The following is a 25,862-nucleotide window of genomic DNA, read 5'->3' on the forward strand; positions in this document are numbered from 1 at the left end:
AACATCATTATCAAAGCCTAATTCACCAAGTGCTAGAAACTATCCAGAATTATAAAAATACTAAAATTAAATATTTACTTATGTGCCAAACATGATTTCTGACCAAACCAAGTGCATCATAAGTTCACACATGATATAAGATCACCAGAAAGTAATGTGTTCACCACCAATTCATTTCTTTTAATGCCTTTCTTAATTTATTTAGTTATTTAAGTCACTAATTCTAAGTGCATGCAAATCTAGAAATAAATGATGACATGATATACTGATTCCACATGGCTATCTTCGTGTCATCATTTAGTTTCATGTGAAATAAATGTGTATGTAAATCTGGAAATAAATGATGACATGATATACTGATTCCACATGATATACTGGAAATAAACCAAGTGCATGCAAATCTAGAAATAAATGAACTATCTTTTTACTTCACAGTCACTGACAGCATGCAAACAAATTAAATGATGACATGATATAGCTGCTAGTGAGGAAGAAGATGTTGTACAAAGGTGAGACGATAGCCAAATAAATAATAATGGTTTGATGTGGATGGTAACAACGGACAATGGTAGGGGATGTTTGCTAGTGACACTTGGACATACACATACATACATGCATGGCACCCACATGGCTATCTTCGGTCAGATTTTTCAAATAGGCCGCACATCAATACCTCCAACCAATATTATCAACAAAGATACAAGGTACATGTACATGATGTAGGTTGGGCCTATAGCTAATATATATGTGCGTCATCTTCTTGATTCTTGCTGTATATAGTAAATTCCTCAGTGTGGTTCAGTGTGTCATGGAAGAATGGAGCATATATACTGCATATGTGATGTGTGTAGTATCAGAAAGTAACTATGTATTATAGAGTAGTAGAAGAGAAAAAAGAAGGGTCCAAGCTATGATCACGTGCCTTGGCAGGTCTGATGCCGGCGAACACCCTGGCCAGGTGTCAGGTCGATTATTTCGTTCATAGTCAAAAACTGATTTTTAATTTTCCTGTTGCTAAAATGCTTTAGACCATTGGTAGTTACCCTGTCTGGGAAATTCCCATTTCCAGTAGTGGGAGCCCAATGCCAAAGATGGTGATATAAGGAGGCGGAGGAGACTGAGCAAATGATAATTATCATGATAGGCAAGTGATGTAGCTTCATCAAATTATAGAAAAATCTAGTAGTATGGTCTCCTAATTAGGTATAAAGGATAATGCAATTTTCATGGCAAGCATCGGGATTGATACTCTTGGGAATCATAACCCCCACTACTAGAAAAAAATCCATTTTAGGAGGTGGGGCATTGGGAAGTCTACTTACAACAATGTGTATATTATAGTTACAGAACAGTTGATTTTATTCAAGATTATTATAGAATAGTTGATTTATTTAATGTATTTCCTGTAAAAAGAACACTGTCAATTTATTGCTAATCCAAGTCATGTGAGCAAATAAGACTAATGACTCCAATCTATCTCAGATAACACAAGGCAAATGTGGTTTTCAGGAATTGGTTGGAGTACAAAAACATTATTTGCTAGGCAATCACTATCAAAAGCACACAAGTTCAGCAACTATGTTAGCGGCTGCTTGCTAAGGTAGTAAGCTATGCAAATGAGCAGATCTCTAACATTCAATTGTTGAATCAAAAACCAATTTAACAGATGCACACACAAAATTTCAGGATCCACAAGAAATGGTGTGACAAGAGAAGAAGGGGAGATGAGGTGTGGGTCAAACCCTAGCGGATCCAGAAACTACTGCAACGAAGGAGATGAGGTCCACCGACCTTCGAGACAGATGGTAATGGTGGTGGAGATGGCGATGGCGGACGAGGAGCGAGGTGGCGGCGGTGGAGGAGCGCCCGAGAGCGACCCCCGCGTCGACATCGCACGCATGAGAGAGACCAAGTGACAACGAGGTGGAGGGAAGTCAGAGAGCGCACGCGGGCCGGCGAGTTCGGTGGTCGAGGTCGGAGAGGGAGCGCCGGTGGCGGGGACACTAGCTAGAGCACGCGGCCGAGCCGACGGAGCTCAAAACCCTAGCCTCGGTGGCCTACGAAAAGGCGGCGGTTGGGGAACGGTGGACGGAGGTGCAGTTAGGTGAGGATGGAGGAGGTCAGAGAAGGCGGTTGTAGGCCACGGAGACAGCGGCGGTGGAGAAAAAAATTGGTAGCCTACCGACGTCCAAGAGGAAGAAAGCACCCAGGACTTGAGTAATTTTGGCCTCCCGTGAGCTGTTGGTTATATATCGCAGGTCATTTCTAGGGGCGGTTCCTGAGCCAGCCGACCCTACAAATTGATTTGTAGGGGGAGGTTCCTGAGTAAGCCGCCCCTACAAATCGATTTGTAGGGATGGTTCCTGAGTAAGCCGTCCCTACAAATATTTTTTAATTTATTTTAATTAATAATTTTGTAATTTATACATAAAGAACACAATGTAAATTTATATAATACTTTTTTGATTATTCTATATGTATAAATAAATATAAATATAAACAATTTCATGATATATATACAGATATAATTTTATATTTTCTTCTTTACAAAAATAATATTTTAAAATTTTAAAATTTGAATTTTAAAACAACAAAGAGAATTTTAGGATACTAAATGACCTCAAATAAAATTTTTGAAAACATCAAAGTTGTAGAACTCATCAAGATGTACAACTTATATTTTGGTCATCTTTTCATTTGACCAAATTTGAACAATTCAAATTTTGAATTTCAATAAATGTCAACTTCAAATAAGATTTTGAAACCTTAAATGGTTTCAAATAAGAAAGTCATGAACATAGAAGTTGTTGAACACATCACTATCTACAACTTTTATTTTGGTCATCTTTTTATTTGACCAAATTTGAATAGTTGAAATTTTGAATTTCAATAAATAGCAACTTCAAATAAGATTTTGAAACTTTAAATGCTTTCAACTATAAAAGTCGTGAACATAAAAGTTGTTGAACTCATTACTATATACAACTTTTATTTTGGTCACTTATTTATGTGACAAAGTATTAGTAAATATTGTTCATAAATTCACATATGACTCATAGTTTCATGAACTATACGAGAGACATATTGATTTGTGAACAATACTTACTATCACTTTGTCAGATAAAGAAATGATCAAAATAAAAGTTATAGATCTTGATAAGTTATACAACTTTGGTATTCATCACTTTTTCAGCTGAAATCATTTAATGGTTAAAAATCTCGTTAGAACTTGTTATTTTTTAAAATTTAAAAATTTAAATTGCTCAAACTTTGTCAAATGAAAAGAATGACCAAATCAACATAGTAACTTGATAGGGCATGATTTTATAAAATTTTAGAAAAAAATAATCACATTTGGAGTTAGTGTGAGGGAGAAAGACTAGTTACAAATTTTATCCGGAGATTAAAAAGAAAAATCACAACGGCTAATGATGATCAATGATGAACAAGTGTGATTTCTCTTTTTAATCTATGGCTGAAACTTGTACCTAGTTTTTCTTCCTCATACTAATTCCAAATATGATGGTTTTTTTCCAATTTTTTTTTAAAATCATGCTCTATCATTTTAGTCTAGTCATCTATCTTTGTCACTAATTTTGAACCATTCAAATTTTGAATTTCAAAAAATAACAACTTCAAACTTGATTTTTAACCACTAAATGATTTCAGCCGTAAAGGTGATGAATATAAAAGTTGTTGAACACATCACTATCTACAACTTTGTTTTTGGTCATCTTTTTATTTGATAAAATTGGAACGGTTTAAATTTTGAATTTCAGAAAATGACAGCTTCAAACCTGATTTTCAACCACTAAATGATTTCAGCTGTAAAGGTGATGAATATAAAAGTTGTTGAACACATCAGTATCTCCTACTTTTATTTTGGCCATTTCTTCATTTCATAAAGTGTTAAGTGATTTCATAAAGTTTTATTAGTAATAGAGTGGATGTTGAAATAGATTCATCTAGATGTTGCAAAGGGTAGTCTTACACACATGCATAAATGTAGTCTCACACACATATATAAATATATAGTCTTACACACATATATAAATATATAGTCTCACACGCATGCATAAATGAAGTCATATAAATACACGCTTACACAAACACTCCACATTCTACAACTAGCTAGCCCGCTGTAATGACTTTCCTCTTGACACCTTTTTGTTCCCATGGCAATATGTCTTTGGGTAGGTTCTTTTCCACAACACTGATCTTCTTAGGAAAGTCTATGAATAGCAGCATCTCATCATAGTTATTGTAAGCTTCAACATCATCCACGCCATCAACTTCGATAATGTGTTGTTTTCCAGAGGCAACCACTTGCTTTGTCTTCTTCTTTGAGGGAGGTTACTTTGTGGGTCAGACATAGAAAAATTATGCGACATGTGAAGCGAGCACACAAGGGTCATCTTGGTTGCCTAGATTCTCGAGGTCTAGGACTCTCAATCCGATCTCGTTCAGTTGGTGTTGTTTGATCCAGCAGCATCAAAACAGGGCCATCGTTATATCCCTTCCATAGTCAAGTTCCCATATCTCTTTAATGATGCCAAAGTATAGGATCTTTCATCCCAATCCATCGAGAGCCTCTATTCGAACACCGCTATTTTGGTTCACATATTTACTATTCTTTGCGTGGGTATAGTACGTATACCCATTGATGTCATAAGCATTTCAAGATGTCACTTGCCTCGATGGCCCATCCGCCAACCTACTGATAGTAATAGAGTCTATGGTTTCTTCAGGCGGTATGTTTTGGTCCTTCAACCATGTAGTTAGTCATTGCTTATGCTGTTTCATGACTCAATCATCCGAACGACTATTTCTCTCCGTCATAATGATAGCCAAGTGTTCATCAATGTACGGTTGCATCAGTTGTGTACTCTGCAAGACACTGTAATACGTCCGACTCACCTCTTTGTAATCATGGTCGATGAACACTTTTCTACCACTGGTGCCCTTCCTAGCCAGCCTACCCTTGTGACGAGAATCGGGTTTACCAATCCCTTTTTGTACTTTTAGGTACTTTTGACAGCACTCGATGACTTCTTCAGTACTGTAACCCTCTATCATAGAGCCCTCTGAGTATGCTCGATTATGCACGTATCGACTTAGAACCGACATGAACCGCTCATAGGACCACATTTCATGCAAGTAGCAAGAGCCCAGCGCTTGTATCTGATGAACCATGTGAATCATGAGATGTGCCATTATATCAAAAAAAGCAGAAGGTAAACACATCTCTAGTTGGTTTTATGTCTCCACCACAAAATCATGTAGGTCACTCAGCTCTTGCTTACCAATCATCTTCTATGAGATCTTCGAAAAGAAGTAGCACATGCGGGTGATGGTTATTTTCAAGAACTCTGGCTTTATAGCCCTGATTGCAATAGGTAGAAACACTATCAGCATTAAATAACAATCGTGAGCCTTGCAGTGTGTTATTGACAAGTCCTTCATCGACACTAGCTTCTGACCCCCCTCAGGAAAGTGTATATAGCTCTCTTCTCGTCTAGTGTTAGGTTGAAGCACGCCATGGGCAGAGTGTATTTTCCATTATAGCCTCAGGTACCGGGTGAAGCTGTGGCATCACGTTTAGCTGCACCATATCTTTCCGTGATTTTAGACCATCCTTTGACTTGCCTGTGTCCATCAAGGTAGCAATGAGACTCTCAAAGATATTTTTCTGCATGTGCATAGCATCAATGGCATGGGGGACCTCTAAGTCTGGCCAATAAGGCAGATACTGAAAGAAGATCGATTGTTTCTTGAAAGGTACGCCTTCGATAGGAGGTGTGCTTCTATCTATGTTCATCCCATCTAGATTCTTCTTTTCATAGATGACACGTATGTTTTTCACCATTCTGTACACATGTTCTCCGTTATGACGTCTCTTTGGAGGGGGTTCAATCTCTGAGGTGTTGTCATAAAATCAAAAGAACAATTTGCTGCGGTACTTGTGACTTATCTTTACAAAGCGTCTGTTCCTTAGGTAAACTATCTTCTTAGATGCATCCAGGTACACCCATGTAGTACCATCCAAGTAAACCAAGTATCCTATCTTCTCTTTGATCTGTCCAGACAAAGCAAACAGCGTAGGGTAATTATTGGTAGTAACAAATATTATTGCTATACATATGAAGTCCTCCTTTTGGAACGCATCATACATCGGCTCCCCATGCCTCCATAGCCTCTTCATTTCTTGCATCAAAGGCTCGAGGAACACGTCTATATCAATGCCTGGTTGTTTAGGGCCAGAAATAAGAATAGTGAGGAGAAGGTACTTTCTCTTCTAATACAACCATGTTGGGAAGTTGTACATGGTCAAGATCACTGGCCAAGTGCTATGGTCGCTCATCCTCTCATTGAAGAGATTTATTTCATCGGTGCTTAAGCCAAATCGTACATTCCTTGGGTCATTGTTGAATTATTTGCGCTTCTCATCGAACCTTTGCCACTGACTATAATCAGCCGGGTGTGCAATCTTATCATCATCCACCTTGCACTCATCATCCCACCATGTCATGAGTGCGGCTTCTTTAGGTTTTAGGAAGATACGTCTTAAGCGGTCGGTCATTGGCAGGTACCATATTACCAAGGTAGGAATTCTTCTCTGCTTTACATCATTGTCTAATGTAGTGTCCTCTAGGGGCTGAGATTCTTGTACCACCTTTTTTGTACCCTTTTTATTCATCTTTTTCCCTGTGGAGGCTTCGTCCCCACTATAAAGGTCATTGTTCTTGTATCGGCTGGCCCCACACCGGGGATATTTATCCAGTGACTTGAACGTTTCGCCACAAAAAGTATACAGTGGTTGGGGCATGCATGAATTTTTTCAACCTCCATTGTCAATGAACTTATGACCTTCTTCGCTTGGTATGTGTTGGCAGGAACTAAGTTTGGTTGTGGCAGCACCCATGACAGGAGATGCAATAGATAATTGAAATTACAGTCTGACCAGTCGTACTTAGTCTTCAGGATGAGTAGCTCAAGCACAAAACATAGCAATGGTCAATGTGTTGGACAACCCTTTTCAACACCATACACAGTCTCTTTCGATGCGTTTGTCACCCTTTCCAAATTTTCTAGACCTTTTGGGTATTTAGTAAAATCTCTGATCTAAGGGTTCGAATCATGTCCTCCAAATCATCTTCATCCTCGACACGTGCTCCACCATTATTATTGGCACCACCTTCGTCGTTTCCATCCCAACCACTAGCATCACCATCTTGTTCATTGCCAAACTCGAAATCCATTCGTGCATCAAGCTCTGCTAAATATTGGGACAGGGATTCTAGGGTTTTGTCGTCGTATTCCTCCTCATCCTCGTCGTTAACAATAACCGTTTCACCATAATGAATCCATACTGTGTAGTCCTCAATAAATCCTCACATAATCAAATATGATATGATAATAGTCACATCTGTCCATGCTATACGGTTCTTGCGATCTTTATAGGGACAAATAATTGTATCCTTATTCTCTGTTAATGTCGTTGCATGCTTCTTTGCGGCTTCAATAAATTTATCCATCTCTTCACAAAAACCTGCCTTGAACCTTAACGAACCATACATCCAAGAGTTACTGTACTCCATCTTTTACAACAACAACAAAACAAATATTAAATGACTACTTATTCAGATATATATAAAAATGGATCAAATTAATAATTACTTGAGAATAATTGTATATACTTAAGATATATATGAATATAAATCAAATATAATTACATGAAGCATACAAACACACCATGGTAGAGGAAAATTAATTAATGGCATATTTATTCATAAATAATTAAAATATATATTTGTTGATTACAATAAACAATTTCAAAGACAACAATTAGCAATAATTATATTTTACCCAATATCTTTCATACAAACCCTAGTCCAATTTCATCAAACATAAATTTACAAAAACGAAATTAATAAAAAAACCAAACCCTAGATCTAGATCTATATGCACATGAAATATCCATAAAATTAACTAATTATTCATTAAAATCAAGAAATATGGACCAAATAAGGGTATGATCTTGTTTCCCTACCTAATTTATCCTAGTACATTCAAAACTTGAGTCTAATTTATTTCATAAGTAGCTCAAGCACCATAGAAGAGAGAGAAAAACAAAACTCTAATTACTCACTAACCAACCATTAAAACTTCAAAAAAGTGTGGAATAACATTTTCTTACCTTCTACAACCTCTTCACCAAAGGATTTGAGACCAAAATCTTCCCCCTTAGTAGAGTAATTTTTAGGAGGTGCCCAAGGTCTCCTCACATTTCTTTCACGGGTTAGAGTGAGTGACCCGAGGAGAAAAAAGGTGCTGCAGTTTTTTTATATGTGGGTCATTTGTAGGGGCAGTTGGTGATTGAATCGCCTCTACAAATAGCAGGTAATTATACGCGGGGCATTTGTAGAGGCGGTTCAATCACCAGCCGTCCCTACAAATAGAAACATTGGAGACGGCTGGTGAGTGAGCCGCCCCTATAAATCAGACCTATTTGTATGGGCGGCTTGTATCATCAGTCGTCCCTGCTGTTTCATTTGTCGGGACGGCTGATCTCTGGGCTCTCGAGCACGCCACAGTAGGGCGGCTCCATCACGAGCCACTCCTAAAAAAAATTTGTACCATTACTCCAAACTGTTTTGCACGTAGAGGCTGATTGGTTGCACGCCGGAGACCATCCTGAGTCCCATCCCAGCACCGTTCGGTGCACTTGGTTGTGTTTGGATGTCTGTCTCGTATCATTTTTCTACTTCGTCTCATTCATCTTCACCCCTCCGTCCCGCATGGATCCGTCTTCTCGATTCTCATTTCCCTCGCGATGCAGGGCGGCACGATGCACCCATGATACAGAGACCTACCATCCATGTATGCAACCAAACAAGATCTCATCTCGTACTGGACCATCAACAAAGACAACCAAACATGACTAGATGCACAATTTAAACATGCATCTCACCATTCTAAACCGTAGTGACGGGAGCGGACGTGCCGGTCGCCCGGTCCACGTCAGTACGCACGATCGCGAGAATCGCCGGCCGGCGTCGGCCACCAGCAGCAAGCCAGCAAGAGGACGGGACGGCTGCATGCCGACCTGCCGCCGCCCGATCGAGTCAAGGCCCGGCCGCTGTGCTTGAGCTGACGTCGCTGAGCAGCGAGCAGCGCTGGGACTGGGAGTATGTACAGGTCGCCGTACAGGCGGTTCCGAGATGCGGGATCCTGCAGTTGGATTCCACGTGAATCTCGTGAGATTCCAGGAGCTTTTGCAGGTCCGGAGAGCAAATCGAGCCCAGGCAGAGGTGGGCCTGCACGCGGTACAGATAGACGAGGGCCACGTAATGCTCCACTCCTCGATTGGGCTGGGAAAGGCCGTGCTGGACTACAAATTCGGAGTTGTGCTGCACAAGTGAATACACTAGGTCGTGCCTCTCTCTCTCTCTCGTCGGAGCGCGGGTGGGCCAACCCAATGCGGCCCAGTAACACGATAAAACGAAATATTCATTTTATCTCTGAATTATTATCGTGGTCTGATTTTGTTCTTGACTTCAAAACCAAACATCTTACTCCATGAGCTTAGAAACCGTTTAAATTACCTCCATACCTAGATTGAGATGGTTTGAATGTGGTTTCATCCTTTTTAGTTAATAAAAATCTAGTAAATACTTAACAAGATTTTTAAACTATGAAAAAAATATCTCATGCTTATAAAATTCGGACAACATACCGAAATAAATATTTAGAGCTCATAAAAACATCTCTAGAAGCTTCAAAGATATATATATATATATATATATATATATATATATATATATATATATATATATATATATATATATATATATATAGAACTACTATCCTATAGCTGGCTGCAGAATAACTTATTCTGTAGCCACTTTGAGTTACGATAATTACTATGTTAATTTACGAGATTTACAGTAACTCCTTACTAAGTGGTTTACTATAACGTTATGGTAAATATTCCCATGTGTTATAGTAACCCAACTATCGTAAATATGTATTGACATTATGGTAAATTAGTATATAAAATTATGGTAAATAGAGGTGGCTACAGAATAACTTATTTTGTAGCCGGCTGCTGAATAGCCTCTCCCTATATATATATATATATATATATATATATATATATATATATATATATATATATATATATATATATATATATATATATGGTTCTAGAGAAATAGCAAAAATAGAGAAAAAAATGGAATTATGTGTTGTTTGTGTCTGGATGCATTCATGATATGCATTTGTGTTGTTTCTGTCTTATGTTTTTGTTGTAAAAAGTTTTGAAAACACTCTTAGGCACCAATTAGAATGTTTTGAAAAATTTTCCATATTTTTTTATGTTTTTCACATTTTTCTAGATCTAAATCTAATTTTTGGCTTCTAGAGATATTTTCATGAGCTCTAATATTATTAATTGAAATTATATATCTGAATCTATCTCTAGGATTTTTTTATTGGAGTTTTTAGAAGATTAGAGATAATTATCATGGTTTAAAGACCTTATCAAGTATGTACCAAATTTCTTAAACTGGAATAGGAGGAACTACCTTTAAAGCCATTCCAAACCAATATAGGGAGGTAATTTGAATAATTTTGGTGTTAAACAAAAAATCATACCACAACGGTATTTCAGGAAGATAAAAGGGACCTTTTCTTTAAAAAAAAAACACTGCATCGATCCGGGCCCACGAAATCTCTACCAAGTAAACCGGATAGATTGGAGTTGGCGGAGCACCACTTTGATTCCTGGAGCATCCGTCGATCCAAAGCTGCTCGGAGTGGCAACCTTATGCAGGAGATAGAAATTCAGCCTGCTTGGCTGTGCTTCTTCATATAGGCTCCGGAAAAGCTAATTTTTAGCATAATTGTTTCTAGCACTTGCAAGCTATTTACTAATTGCTACCACACCTTTTTAGCAATAACTTTTTTGCATCCACTCTCACTAATTCTTAGAGCACCTCCAAAAGTCTTTCTTAAACTCTCTCTAAATTATCATTTGGAGAGCCATTTGAAAAAAAAATGTTCTCTATATTTTTTTCATCCTCTAACAACTTTTTTATATCTTGTGCACACTTTAGAGAGTCAGCTGCCCTCTCTATCTTTAGCTAGCGAGAAATCTAAAATATGGATAACCATATTTGGTGATCTAATTAAAGAAGTTGTTGGATTATTTTTGTTTACCAAAATCTCTATTTTCCTATTAATTAGGAAGAATATAAAGAGACTCTTGAAAATGCTCTAGCTATGTGGGAGGATCCAAATAGGGCCTATTAGCGACACATTACACATGCTAAGTATCCCAAATATATTTGCTGCATTCTACGCTCACATTTCACGATAAACACGAGTTACATGTCCATTTCAGTCGTAGACAGATGCTTTGCTATTATTAAGATATAAACCATACACAGCTACAGATCATTCAGTGTGCACTGAAGACTCAACTCCACATTCCTGTGGGCAAATGCTGCTTGGAGCCCATCACTTCAGCTCATGGTTTCCAGATGCCGGGCAGCAGCCAGAACCACGTTTCAGGCTGGCACTGTCCGACAGCCTGGGCCGTAAGCACAGCTCACTGCTCCCTTTCAAATTCTAAAACCGTAAAGCATCAGCATGAGGCATGACTTAGAACAGAGACAACAGACACCATCCAGCGCAGCAAGAAAAGGTAAGTATTCAGAGTGTGATAGCCAGCTCACTGTTGCATACACTGCCAATATCAGCTCTCCTTGTCACAGACAAACGCAATCCAGAGGAAACAAACCTCAGTGGATCTTCATTAACAAGATGTTTTATTTGCTATATCTTTTGGGTACAACATGCCAATTGCCTAAATGTTTTTACTATATGGACAGGAAAATACTTCTACAGTACAAATGCAGTCAGAAGGGGGGGGGGGGGGGGGGGGGGGGGCGGAAATCAGGGAAAGCAGTAGATAAACAGGAGAAACCACGCTTCTTAATCAGCCTTGGTCTGCTGTGCTTGGTTGAGCTTAACTGGGCGCGCCTCGAACCCACCTCCCTTGCGGGTCTGCAGAGTGTAAGGCATGTATGTTCCGAGGATCTTGTCCCACATGACAAAGAAGGGCTGAGAGAAGTTGTACTTGTTGCCATAGAGCTGGTGGTGGATGTCATGGTAAGCGCTGTTGTTGCTGAAGAATACATGGAGGATGTTCCCAGGAAGCCACAGACCACAGTGGTCATCGACGGTCTTGATGGTCGCAAATGAGAAGAAGAATATGCCGGTCCTTGGGGTCATGCCAGAGATGAGGAATGAGAGTGCACCGCCGATGGTGTCCAGGATGAGTCCCTCCAGGGGGTGGTTGTACAGAGCTCCAAAGGCGTAGGGGACGACAAGAGTGTGGTGCTTAGAGTGGACGTGCTTGTACAAGAATTTGTTGATATGCATGTATCTGTGCATGAAATACTGCCATGTGTCCATGACAAACATTGCAATGATAAATTGCAATGCAATTACCAAAGCCGAAGGTTGCTTCCTCACAGTCCCATTATCATCACCAAGAACCTGCAGTTCCAGGAAATTTCATGATTGTAAGTCCAGGCTTTCACAGGTGAATTTCGAAGTTAACTCCAAGCAGCATCTAGAACCAATGTTGGTCAAAACTAGAAGGAGAAGTTCTACAGTATTATTAGTAAATACATTGCACTAGGTCAAACTTTCGTGGCTTCTAAATTTCAATGCCATCAACTCAAATTACTTTTGTTTTGTAATCACTGGAAGTAACAGTCCAGTTCCCAATATGAAATTAAACAAAAGTCACTTATTAACAGTTAAGCTTGTTCAACCACAAAAGAACCAGTGAACAAGTTCAGGTCCTTAGTTAATCTCAGCAATTCGTTCTGAACCTACTGATTCTACCTTCATCAATTACCAAGTCAAGAATACAAGAATCACTGGATTCTGATTCACAACTGCTTGCTTTGCTATTGAAACACATTAAAACTATCTTGAACAGTGGTCTGCTTACCAAATTCAGCATATGGAAAAGAACTAGTAGCAAGATACTACCAATCACACATTTCAGAAGTATCGTGCTGAAAATTACAAACTTTTTTTTGGCAATTAGATGCTGGGAAGAGGAATAACCGTGAAGAGAAGAAGGGAGACAGCGATTTGAAACGCCTGCTGAACAAGGACGCCCCTGACGACCGTCCACTTGGAAACAATGTTCCTTGCCTCCTCCCCCTTGGGATGGAGCCTGTAGTCGTCCATCCCCAGGACGTCCAGGACGACGTAGAGCCCCGAGTAGAGCCAGTACACCGCAATCGGCACGAAGGTGCCCAGCAGCTCGTCGGAGACCGCAAATGCCATCATCACTTCAGTGAGTCCTGCGACCGTCAGCAAGCGCACAAACACCGAGATGTTAGCCAGCGGCTGACTGGGCTAGCTAAACGAATGATAGAACAGCCGAATCTTGAACCCAAGCGACCGCAATGTCCTGGCATTATGACCTAAAAGATGAACGCTAGCAGGAGATACGACGCGAATGGGCAGGCCCGCAGAGGATTATTCCCCTTGCCAATGACCTCGCGAAAGCATTCCGCAGAGCAGAGCGTGACGAATCAGGGCGGATCTCGTTCTTACCAGGCAAGAGGAAGAAGAAGCTTAGCCCCCCGACGGTTCCTTCCTTCTCCTGGCTCTGTCCTGTCCCGAATAGGGAAAGAAGCGCCTTTTGCTGGATTGCCTCTGCTCCGAGATGGATGAGATGAGATGGGATGGAGTGGCCGCCTAGTCCGGCGAGTACTTATAGCTAGCTGGGCGGCAACCGCAATGCTTGTGGTTTGAGAAGTTCGGCGAGAGAGACCGTCGACTGGCCGGCCCTGGGTTGACCGTCGACTGACCGTCAACCGCAATCACCCTGGCTGGCTTCAGTTCCGTGCAGGCGTTGGAGAGGGGAAAGACAAAGACCGAGGGGGAGGAGAAGGCTAGTCGCGTTCACGCACGGCACACGGCACACCGCGCGTTCCTGTTTTGACTATTTTGGAGGCGCCTTCTCGGCGGACCGGAGACGGACTCCTTGCATGCGGACTTGCGGAGTACTCCATTCGTCCCAAATTGTCGCTTTCGCTTTGTGAGAAATAACTTTGATAAAATATATATTATAAAATATTAATATTTATAGTACATAATTAGTATCATTGGAAAGATCTTTAAATCTAGTTTTTTAATAAATTTATTTAGAAATATAAATGTTATACGTATTTTTAACAAATCGAGTCAAACTTGTGGTACGAAAACTGGAAACGACTATTAATATGGGACAGAGGGAGTACTGGTGAGCTACTCCCTCGGTAAATAAACATCTTATAGTATTTTTAAAGGAGATCAATGTTACTTAAAAATTATATATTTACTTTGATGAAAATTATTTTAACATGTAATGATTACACTGTAAAAAAACTTACTAGAACTAGGTGGACTATATACTTATAAGTACACTTATCTAGAACAAAATTTCAAATATTAGAAGTGTATTTAATTTGGAATAAAGTTAGTAGTAGTCTGTTGTTGCTGCCTGTTGCACTGCTGGTGGATGGAGCTGACCGCTGAAGTGGTCGCCAACTAAACCGGCTACAAGGTCTAACCCTAGCAGCGATAAATAAAATGGAACTTTGTGGGATGCACATGCGTCACTTCCTGAGGGAACTTGTCGACGAAAAATGTGTAAATCTGATTCGCAAAAAAAATATAAATCTGCTAGCAAAATATTATCATTAAGAAATGACTTAAATACGAAGTTATTACATGAAACATAATTCGTTTCCCCTTCCTGGGAAAAATAAGTATTTTTTTTTGCCGTAGGGACTTCACAATGTGGAGTTTCATAGAATTCTCGTTGTACCAGATGATGTATTTTTTAAAACTCTTTTTTATAAAAATCATCATTCATAGAAACTCTTTCTTATAACCAAAAAAAGTACTGGACGATGGTTGGGCCGGGCGTATTCTGAACATTCGTGTTTTTGTAGTTTGTGAAGACGTACTTGGCCACCTGATTTTCACTAGTCTTTGGACACTTCAGCATTCTTTTTTCAGGCCAGTAAAATTCCCTGTACATCTACATGGATACCTTTGGATACGCAATACTTTGATACATACGAGGAAATACAATTGTATACTATTTGGCATACGTACTGGCTTCGGGTTGTGCATTGGATTTTCTCAGCGTGATGCATACCTAGTTCCCTTTAAAAATATAGGTAAACGCAGATATAGGCTCCGTTTGGCACAGCTCAGCTTCACTAGTAAAGTTTTTTTTAAACAGCTTCATGAGCATCAAGCTGAGCTATTTTGGAAAAAAATATTTGGCAAAACAGCTTTATGCATAGATGAGAAAGAGAAATGAGGGAGAGAGTTGGGACAAGCTACTTTTTTCAGCTTCATCCTAACTTATATCTTTGTAAGAGGAGAAGAAAAACAGCTTCACCTATGATAACAAAAAAAAAAAAGCTCACAAAAACTCATTAAGCTGCTGTAAGCTGTGCCACAATGACACATAGTAAATAAGTGCTAATCAGTGATGTGTATACTGGGTCAACTTCTGTACATGCTCAGAAAATTAAAATAATTGTATGAGTCTGAGAATTGGTCCCACTCGGTGTTCTGTATTTGTTTATAGTACTATCAGACGTCTTGGAGTACTATACAAACGGAAACGGAAGTGGAACACATGGATTAGGACACGTACTACTTGAGCATTTACAATTCAGGCTGTATGGGCCAGTAGAAGAGGTGTAGATTAGGTCATGACTGAAAGTACCGTTGATTGATTTGTTATGAGAGAAAATACTATTTATTGGCTGAAAAAATACGATTTATAAACTAAGCGAACGTGGCATACAGGGTTGTACAAGGGACGAGGCGACCTGGACAAGAAAAAGAATATGAAAAGGCCATCCATTTTGGACGCGTACGGCGACCAGAAGGCACGAGTGCTTGACCAATGACCCTCGTGGCCTCTCATCTCTTGACCTGTATGTGCTCGTCCTCCTGGTGCTCACTGTTGTTGGTCAGCAATGGCCAATGGCGTAGTTAAATATTGCAAGCAAATCTACTGAAACAACAGAGAGGGTCTACGAGCTGACTGCTTCAATCTGTTGCAGCTACATCTGCTAAAGATTTGAAATTAGACGTCTCGGCTTTAATTTGTACCGTGGAGAAAAAAAACCAACCACGGTTGTTAACCGCCAGTCGATGCGTTGAACATGTGATGTTAGGCAGCCATCTGCAGTTGCCAAGAAAGGAAATTTGTATCGAGTGGTTTGGAGGGGAGAGGACGTCGATCATTAGAGATCAATGCTGGATTGTTGCCGTCAATGTGCCATTTTATTCATGATTTACATGAGTGGTCATCAGTAACACAGCCGTAACAGTTGGTTTCCATCCACATATATTAATTAATGAAATAGAATAGATTACTTCGTGACTATTGATGCATATATATATTTTGAGAAATGAAATAGAATAGGTTGATCAGCCATCAAATAGTCCGATTCTCTATTGTTTAATTTTACATGGCAAAAGCATGCCGATAGTAAAACCTAATACAAAATAGGTCAGGCATCAGCGTTAGACTGTTCTTAAAGAGCCCACTCCCGCAGTGAAAAAAAAACACAACTGTTATTTTTCTCGAAAATATTGGAGAATCATTGGAGAATTATGTTTCTTTATATTAAAAAGAAAAGAGGCGAGAACCCTTAGTTCCTTACCAATAAACACTAACACACCAACCCAAAAGAAAACAGCTTTAGTTCAACACAAGATTACACATATCGCTGACAAAACCAAAAAAAAAAACAGTTTAGTGTCAGCAACACAATACCGTCACCGTCAGACAGAGAAGGCGGCGGCACCGTGCACGACAACACCGATCATGGTCCAGGACGGAGCGTACGTGAACGGCGGCCCAGTACGCGAGTCCAAGGCCCAAAGCGCGCGTGAGCACCGCCAGCCAGACAGAGGCGTACTGGAGTAGTACAAGTGCCGTGTCTTAGAGAGAGGGAGAGATCACGAACGAAGAGAACTGTAATCTTACTTCCTATAAGCACCCTCTGTTCTAAGTGAGATTCATCCGAACTATCCTATCCTTATGCTTGCTTCCTCGATCTCTACTAGTCCAGGTCCTATTTAGAGAGCAATAATGCTCTAGCTAAATTTGTAAATGCCTCATCAAAGATACCAATTTCGATGTTTCCAAATAGTCCAAGCTCCTATAGAAATTCTAAGGAGCCACCAATCATAACAAAGTTGAATCCAGTTCGGGTTTGATTATTTAACCAAGGATTCCGCGCTCCCCCACCAATCACCTAAGCAGCCATCATCAGTTCTCAGGAATAGTCTGTAGGCCAAGCTTTTCCAGCAATAGAAACCAAAATTCTTTTGAGAAGGAACAAGCACAGAGCAAGTGATTTGCCCGGTTCCTCCTCTTAATCACAGTGGACATCAAGAAGGGCAGGGTAGGCCTCGCCATGCTAAATGATAGCGCACAGAGCAAGTGATTACCCGATTCCTCCTCTTAATCACACAGTGGACATCAAGAAGGGCAGGGTAGCCCTCGCCATGCTAAATGATAGCGGTCCGCAGTCCAACATCTGAGCCAACCACCACATGAAAAACCAACATTTCACGTTCTTCCATGACTTCCAACTTCTCTCCCATGGTCGTCAATAGGACGACTTGCAGAACATTTGCGCGAAGTAGAGAGGCACGCCAGATGTAGTTCTCTACTTCATGCTGCAAAATCACATCACCAAGCACGTCCAGAGCTCGTATACGTCCCAGGGCTTGTAAGTGCCTCTTGGACAGTCCTCTTATGAGCTCTCCGTTTTGATACATGACAAAACAGATGCGGTGCAAGATCAGCAACACACTTTCCGTGAGAGAAATTTGAACTGGCGTATGGCGGTGAAACCATTCCCAGAAAAACTCATGTCCACAAATGCAAATCGTCAGATATAGCCCCTTGAACATCCTGTATATTAGGATCAACATATACACAAATCCTACGAAATGATCACTGCATGAGCCCTACTTCAATCTAGCAAGTAGCAACCAATCTGCCACTAAGTGCACCGATCCATTCACAGAAAGAAATGAGCTTCAAGCATGGCAAGAGAGATGCAGCATAAATACATAATTCAACAGTTTAGACCAGTCTTCTTGATAACGAATGCCATTCATCCAAGGAAGGATATTTAAGAAAATATAAAATAGAAGCTAAGGGAAACAACTGTTGCAGTTATAGAGACGAACATCCTGTCTTGGTCGGGCTAAGGCTTTCAACAGAGCCATGATCACTCATCTCACCGATATACTGGACCACCAGTGAAGGAATAGTGTGACGAAACCGGCGCACCGGGTCCACTAACCCTTGCAGAGACAGGCCTGATGCTCGTTTCAGCATAAGCAGGGTTAGTGTCATAAGCAGCTGTAAGGTAGGCTGAATGAGGGGGATCCACAGCACGGTTAACAAGTTGATCAGAACGGTAGAGTTCCTCCACACGATCAGCTCTAGTGGTGATCCCCACACGATCAGCATGAGCAGCAATTTCCCCTGGACGGTACAGCTCCTCCACATGAGCACCACGAGTCCGGTAGAGATCATCCAAGCGGTCTGCTCGAGCAGATGCCTCCCCTGGCAGTGCTGTGTGATCCCTAATGATTGGATCTCTAGTGGTTACATTAGCCACAGTTCTGTCTGCATATCTGAAAGTAAAGAATCTCAATTAGTCAAGGGCTTATCATATACTTCTAGTCAGCATATACAATGCGTTTTGTAAACCATAACACCATGTAAAATTTTGAAGCCTCACTTCCAACACACCATGACACACATAGTGCAAGTATCATATAACCTAGATGATACATTGACAACTGAATAACTGATAGAACATTATGGTGCATGCAAACTGAAACAAAAAGAGAGTAAGTTCGTTCATAACTTACCGCTCAGGCACCAGATTCTCAACAGACTGATAGTATGAATCACCCGATGGAGCCAAAGTGCGATAATATGCAGCGGGGACATGTCGAAGCTCTGGCACAGTAGGCCCATGGTGATGATCTAGGGCCAGCGGAACATAGCGAGGCTCTAGAACAAGAGGAATGTGCCGAGGCTCAGGCGCAAGTGCTGGTGGTTGATAATATATGTGGTGATCACCTTGAACTGGAGCAAAGCGTGGTGCCCTATATGGATCCTCAAGAGGAAAATGTCTAACTGCAGGGCGCCTTTCCTCATCAAATCGTTGCTGACGCACTTCTTCAATAGGCAACCTTTCTTCAAAATGATGATATGGCTTCCTTCGTTCTTCATAGTGACGCCTTTCTTCAAGATGATTATTTGGAACAGATTGTGGTGCACTAACAGGCTTAAACAGCAAAAGCAACCTTTGGACCTGCATAATATCACATATTCATAGTATTATATAGGATATAAATTAGCATTATGTTTGAAATCCCTGAACCACTATTTAAATAATATTTGTAGCATGAGTTCAAAACACTCACTTGTCTTGCGGTGAGCTCTGGGTCAAATTTGCTCCTTGCATTGTAATTTTCCTTGATAGCTTGCTTGAGACTACTCTCAGGGAGAGGACGGCAATCTTTATCAATCTTAAACTTAACCTGCATTACACATATAACATAGTTTTTAATACAAGAATAATGATGAATATTCAACAGAATGATCTTTTAAGGAGCCCTCTTTAGAACATCTTCCGCTTTAGCTTCTCCATATGAAAAAGAGGCAAGTACTGCCAAGCACTAAGACTATCCACAGTCTTGTGGGGAAGCGGAAGCTGGGATTGAACTAAGAAACCCTATGAGTTGGCTTTTACAAAAGCTGAAGGTAGGCCAAAGTGGGGACTACATCGCTCTTGATCATGGAAACTCTGAAAGGAAAAATTTAAAGATGCCACAGCCAAGCATCCAATTCTGCGTCAAAAGGTTTATAGCTTCATGTTAATCAAGTCAACTAAATACCAATACATATCTAGGGATTGAAAACCTCACTTGCAAGTTAGGCGTGCTTTCAAAACTCACCTACATCTCAATCCCTTACAGTCCAGCAATTGCAAATTTTAGGCATTTTCAAATTCCCCCTAATAACCATTGATTAAACACAGTGGCATCCACATACCCAACCTTTGTCTCCTTACTTTGACTTGCCAAGACAAGCTAGCCAACAAGTTTCTCTGAGTTCGCCGCAGCCTTGGCCAAAATTCACTCATGTTCTCCAAATCCAACCACTGCCACCGTCCAATACAAGGTGGGGTTATATAGTATACAAGGCTGTGAACCAAGGAAGCTTCCCTTTATCCTTTCTCTTTGTGCTCAGAGGCGGACCCACCCATAGGGCAAGGTCGGGCGGCCACCCTACCTCCCCTCCATCAGGGGCAGTACTCCGGCCCTCGGGGACCAGAGTGAAACTGTCAAGCGTTATAGTGCGACTGTCCGAGGTTGAAGACGGGAGCTGCAGCAGGCCAGCTGCACGAGCAAAAGGGGTGAGGGGCGAACTGGGCCGTCCTAGAGCTCGGGAAGGGGACAGAAGTGTTATGGGTGGCCCAAGGGCTAGCCCATCTACCTCTCACGTCAGGAGAGAGATCAGGTTGTTCCTTAATCCTAGAGATTAGTTTCTTAAGGGTCAAGTCTCGTCATCTATGTAAGGATAGGAATGGGACAGTATTTACTTTCAATCAAGCAATGTAGAAGAATTAATCCAAAGTTCCCCAATAGTCTAGTCTCCCTCCAAGCCGATTGAGCCTGGCAGTGTACCCCTATGATCTAGGATCATAACACCTCTGCTATTCTCCACTCATGTTCACACCTGGAGAATCTCTTACACATCCCGATAATACGTGGGATGATTCGAGTAATGGTGAAAGCTACACGAAAGCAATGTTTCTCGGTCAGCGGGCATGGAGGAAATATGGAATGGCATACTGCAGGTGTTAGACCATAAGGACTTAGACAGCTTGGTAATTTCCCCCAAAAAAACTTGAAAAGTCTTTGGCCTGCTTTACAACCTTACTCATGGCAACCTTCCAATCATCAAATTAGGAATGCAAAAATACAAGTTGGTATGAGCATTATTGTGTAAAAAAAACCAAGTATTGCATAATGGTTCTCAAACTAAAAAAGAGTTCCAGTTTGAATTGAGTAAAAGTGGTTACCGTATGGACATGACCAAGAAGTGGAATTCAAAATCTGAATTTTTGTCTAAAATCTAGTGAAAAGCAACCAAGCTGAAAAATAAGCTTCTCATATTCAAGCAGTTTTGAAAATTATTAAGGGCCAAATTACCAAAAAGCCAGTTAGTATTAAAGATGAATTCCTAGCATTCAACTATATAACATACCGACTCAACTATCATATCCCAACATATTCAATTCCATTGATGATTGCTCAAGAATTCAATTCACATTTTAGGTGCCTATAATCAGATTTCAGGTTGTTAGGATGATTGTTTTTTGGGTTCATCCTACCACTATCATGCTTACCTAGGATCTTGATCCTAACAATGTTGTGTTCACCAACAACTACATTCCAATGTCCGCTAACATTACTAGTGGTTGATGTCACTAAAGATGCTAATTTGGCATGAACATTGGAATCATGTTTGAAAGGTAGCTAATTTCTGAGGCCTTGTTATAAGGAATTAACTGCCTTACCAAAATGACTCGACCATTAGCAATGTTGTCACCCAAAAATGAGTTGACACCAAATATACCTATAAAAAGACCCCTCCCAAGCATCCAAAAATGAGTTTACACCAGATACGTATGAACCCCTCTTTATAAGTTGCTCGTAAGGGCATATGCATCAATACTAGACTAGGATAATATATAAACTCCAAAAAAAGCATCAACAGGCTCATGTCTATCAGCATAAGGCAATGATGTTAATAAACAGAAAGCTCCTAACATGTTTAAAATGGGATACATCAATGCTAAAAGCTGTCGTATGAAGTTAAAATAACCCACAAGAAGAATGAAGGTGGGCTAGCTTATATTGGGTACAATTATCAAAAAAAGCTTAAAAGAATGCACAAAGTATGATAGCCTTCTATTTTTGGTACAATAAACGACAAAATGAGAAAAGATAGAGAGAGAAAAAAAATTCACAGCCTTCATCAATTGAAAAAAAAAGAATAGCCCAAAATATCTCTATTTCTAGAACTAAGAGCATTTTGATCCAGTGCAGAAAAGCTAAACATAAAAGACACGGAAATTCACCAGTTGGAAACAGCAAAGCAATAAAGGCCTTGCTCAATTCTCGATTCAAAAACCTGACAGCCTAGAGTGATGTACAAGGGGCACTAAATTCAAAAGGGGAGGAGTTTTTTTTATACAGATATATATATTGCCATCAGATTAGCAGAACCAAGCGTTATTTGATAATGGCCAGGCAGAACCACAATTAACCCCTGTAACTACATACACCAGGCACACAACAAATTTTCTCAATGTATATGGACATGAGTGCATAGCAACATACTATTTTTAATAAATAGTGAAATCCACCTATGACATTTAAAAACACATATTTTTCTAATAAGGGTAAGCACCTCCCACTACTGCCATTTCTAAAGCTTTACCAGCACAGATTTAGAACTAAATTTACCAATACCTATAGCCCCAGCAGAATAACATATCTACTCATGTCCACTATTCTTTAAACCACATGTGAACCCTATTCTCACACGTTCCTCCCACATACAACTGATCAAAACAAAATACATGGCCTGACTACTGCATTTGGTGCAAACGAATCGATGAAATGGAAGAGCAGAATTACCTGTGCAGGGAACTTGCCATTAAATGCTTTGTGGACAAGGTTCAGCCCACCGTGTGATGCTGCCTTGTACACACCATACAGAAGCTTCAAGTCAAAATCATACAGGAACAGCTTCGCCCCTGGCCTTATCTTCTTGACCATTTCAATCTTCCCACTGGGCATCCCGAACAAGCGGTTCTGGTAGCACTCCTTCTTAGTCTTTGCATTGCACATGAATATAAACCCTGCAACCTTACGGTCACCCCTTTCTTCCTTCTTGCCCAGAGACTTCTTCCCCTTCTCCTTTCCCTTACTTCCTCCATCCTCCACAACCTCCTTCCCCTTGCCACTCCTAGACCTCCTTCTTCTGCTCTTCATCCTGCCATCACCCCCGCTATTATCAGCACCCTCGCCCTCGCCCTCGCCCTTGCCCTTGCTGGCAGAAATTGCCGCTGCAGCATCAGCATTAGCATGAGCTGGTTTTGGCTTTGGCGACAAAGCTGATGCTTCAGCAGTGGCTGGCATTGGTGCAGGCACTGATCCTTCAGCATCAGTGGCTGGCTTCTGCGTCTGTGCCACAGGTGATGCCTCAGCAAAAGTAGTTGACTTTGGCGTTTGCACCACAGGTGATGCCTCAGCAGCAACATTGGATGGCTGCTTTTGCACCACAGGTGATGCCTCAGCAACATTGGATGGCTGCAGTAAAACCGCCGATGCAGATGCATCGCCATCACCAGTGCCTGCGCCCACCGGGGCGACCTTGCCAACAGCTGCGGCAGTGACCGCTGGCTTCTCGCGGTTGGCCTTGGCCTTGACCTTCAGCTTCTTAAACTTCGTGCCCTTGACCGACCCAGGGGTGGACGGATTCGCCTTGGATGGCCGGGCTGCCGCGTCGGCAGAGGTCGCTGTGGCCTTGGCAACGCCGTTGGGCTTCTTCACCATGGCCACTGCTCGGTACAGATTTGAGGAGGAAACGAGAAGTATTACCACAAAAGCAGAATTGGATCCACCACAATCGAATAATCGACAGTTATTGCGCAAAAGCAGAATTAGATCCACCACAATCGAGTAATCGACAGTTATTGCGCACGGGTGGATCGATCGCACAGCATATAAACGAATATTTTCGGGGAGGGGGTCTACGATTTTATCGGATCAGAGAAACAAGAATTTTAGGGCAATCAATCGTGCTCCAAACAAGGGATTTTTTTGGGTGGGGGGGGGGGGGGGGGGTGCGGATCTACGATTCGAGAGAGTATTTGGGCGGAACCTAACTTACAGTCGACTCTACCTATGCGGAGCGGCCGAGGAAGGGGGCGACAATCGACATACCTGGAGGTGGAGTGGCCGCGATAGTCAGGGGAAAGGAGGATTTTTTTTCTGACCCGGACTTGAGACGGCGAGCCAGAGGCGAAGGGATATGCAGGAAGAAGACCGCCCGATTTTCCCCCGATTGCGCTGGTACCCTTGTAGGTGCGGATGTGGAGCGAGGAGAAGGCCCCCTTTAGTTTCCAACCTAAATTCTCAAGAAGTGCTACACTTCACATCTAATTTTACGATACGTGTATGAAACATTAAATATAGACAAAAAAAACTAATTGCACAGTTTGGTTGGAAATAGCGAGACGAACGTTTTGAGCCTAATTGGTCCATGATTGAACACTAATTGCCAAATAAAAACAAAAGTGCTACAGTAGCCCAAATTTCAAAATTCGACCAACTAAACACGGGCGAAGTTGAGAGAAAACCATTTGTGGGCGGTCCCGAGTGCAGAGAGCCCATCAGCCTATTCGTTTGGCTGTGGTTTATTGTAAACGATAGTAAATTTTCAGCCGGAATAGTATTTTTTTCTCACACAAACCAACCAGCAGTACTTCTTTACGAACCAGCAACGATACGAACTAGCCAACCGAACAGGCTGCATATGTTTAGCCTCGCTGAGAAAGGATGCAACAAATGTTTTAGTTTGAGAGACGCTAAACAACACTAGGTGTTTCTCGAGCGCACAACACTCAATTCGATTTCTACAGAAAATTCAGCCTTTCTTCCTCTTCTTCTCCAAGCCCGGCAAGCATAGAAGGGAGTTCGGGGAAGGAAGACCGGTCAGATGGTGGGGACGGCGACAGGGCGTTTGAGGGGCCCTGGCAACGGTGGAGGCAGCCGGGCTAGGTCAGGGCGGGCGCGAAGCTATGGCAAAACCCTAGTGTGGCTGTGGCGGGGCGGTGGGCGGTGGCGGGGCGGAGGAAGATGAACAGTGAGCAAACGAATTGAGTGTTCTGACGAGGGGCAGCATGCATGCAACTATATTAATCAAATCACTTTCGGCGTGCTAGGGACCATGACGCCCACCCACCCCCGCGGACACGTTAGCCACCATCTCAGCGCCACATCACCAATCTTGGTAAGTAATGCGGCTACGAACGTGTTTTCTAGTCGAGGTCTATTTTTAAAAATCCTTTCCTTAGAGGTCTAAATGTAATTTTTTAAACAAGGACTAAATTAAAAAAAGTCAGAGGCAGGGACAAGGGCAGAAAAGAGCCCTTCTTAGGTCCCAATTAATGGAGCCAACTTGATGTCCAAAGCTAGAAATAGAGGAATATAAAAAGTACAAATATGGCCCCGTTCGGATGGTATGGTTCTGGAGAAATTTGGATGGTTTGAAGGAATTCTAGAGGAATTTGTGAGAGAAAAATACTGTTCCAGATAAAAAAAGAAGTGGATCATGCCGGATTCAAGGGGACGCGAACGGGCCTATGACACGAAGGAAATAAAAAAATAGAGAAATGGAAAACCGAAGAAAAATATAGAAAAAGGTGTTTGAAATACATGAACGAAAATACAAGAAACAAGAATTATATGGGTTCTATAGATGACAACCATGCACACAACTCTCTTTGGCAGTGACATGTTGTCATGACAAGCATATGTCCCATCATCAGTGTCAGTGACAAAGCCAGAAAAAAATTTAGGAGGGACTGAACAAAAGAATAGAGGTTTTTTTTATCTTCTCTTAACCTTAGCCCCTCCTA

At 41.2% G+C, this 25,862-nt stretch overlaps 2 protein-coding genes across 2 annotated transcripts; both read right to left on the minus strand.

Annotated features, from left to right (window-relative positions):
* Positions 1-11,954: 11,954 nt before the first annotated feature.
* Positions 11,955-13,917, minus strand: LOC136522401 (sphinganine C4-monooxygenase 1-like). Its single transcript, XM_066516227.1, has 3 exons — positions 13,645-13,917; positions 13,147-13,388; positions 11,955-12,564 (listed from the first exon to the last, which is right to left on the minus strand). The coding sequence occupies exons 2-3, from the start codon at positions 13,372-13,374 to the stop codon at positions 11,998-12,000; spliced, it is 795 nt and encodes a 264-aa protein (XP_066372324.1). The 5' UTR covers positions 13,375-13,388; positions 13,645-13,917; the 3' UTR covers positions 11,955-11,997.
* Positions 13,918-18,117: 4,200 nt separating this feature from the next.
* LOC136520350 (uncharacterized) lies at positions 18,118-24,297 on the minus strand. The gene is made up of 5 exons (XM_066513819.1): positions 24,166-24,297; positions 22,855-23,780; positions 19,567-19,683; positions 19,006-19,454; positions 18,118-18,765 (listed from the first exon to the last, which is right to left on the minus strand). The coding sequence occupies exons 2-5, from the start codon at positions 23,773-23,775 to the stop codon at positions 18,363-18,365; spliced, it is 1,890 nt and encodes a 629-aa protein (XP_066369916.1). The 5' UTR covers positions 23,776-23,780; positions 24,166-24,297; the 3' UTR covers positions 18,118-18,362.
* Positions 24,298-25,862: the final 1,565 nt, after the last annotated feature.

Source organism: Miscanthus floridulus, chromosome 18, assembly GCF_019320115.1.
Source record: "Miscanthus floridulus cultivar M001 chromosome 18, ASM1932011v1, whole genome shotgun sequence".
In the NCBI taxonomy this organism is placed as follows: domain Eukaryota; kingdom Viridiplantae; phylum Streptophyta; class Magnoliopsida; order Poales; family Poaceae; genus Miscanthus; species Miscanthus floridulus.

Coding starts and splice junctions, on each gene's coding strand:
- LOC136522401 (XM_066516227.1), bottom strand. CDS start 13,374: ATGATGGCATTTGCGGTCTCCGACGAGCTGCTGGGCACCTTCGTGCCG. Junction 12,565..13,146: donor TCTCCCTTCTTCTCTTCACG/GTTATTCCTCTT, acceptor CTGGAACTGCAG/GTTCTTGGTGATGATAATGG.
- LOC136520350 (XM_066513819.1), bottom strand. CDS start 23,775: ATGGTGAAGAAGCCCAACGGCGTTGCCAAGGCCACAGCGACCTCTGCC. Junction 19,455..19,566: donor CAGAGCTCACCGCAAGACAA/GTGAGTGTTTTG, acceptor GATATTATGCAG/GTCCAAAGGTTGCTTTTGCT. Junction 18,766..19,005: donor GAGAATCTGGTGCCTGAGCG/GTAAGTTATGAA, acceptor CTTTACTTTCAG/ATATGCAGACAGAACTGTGG.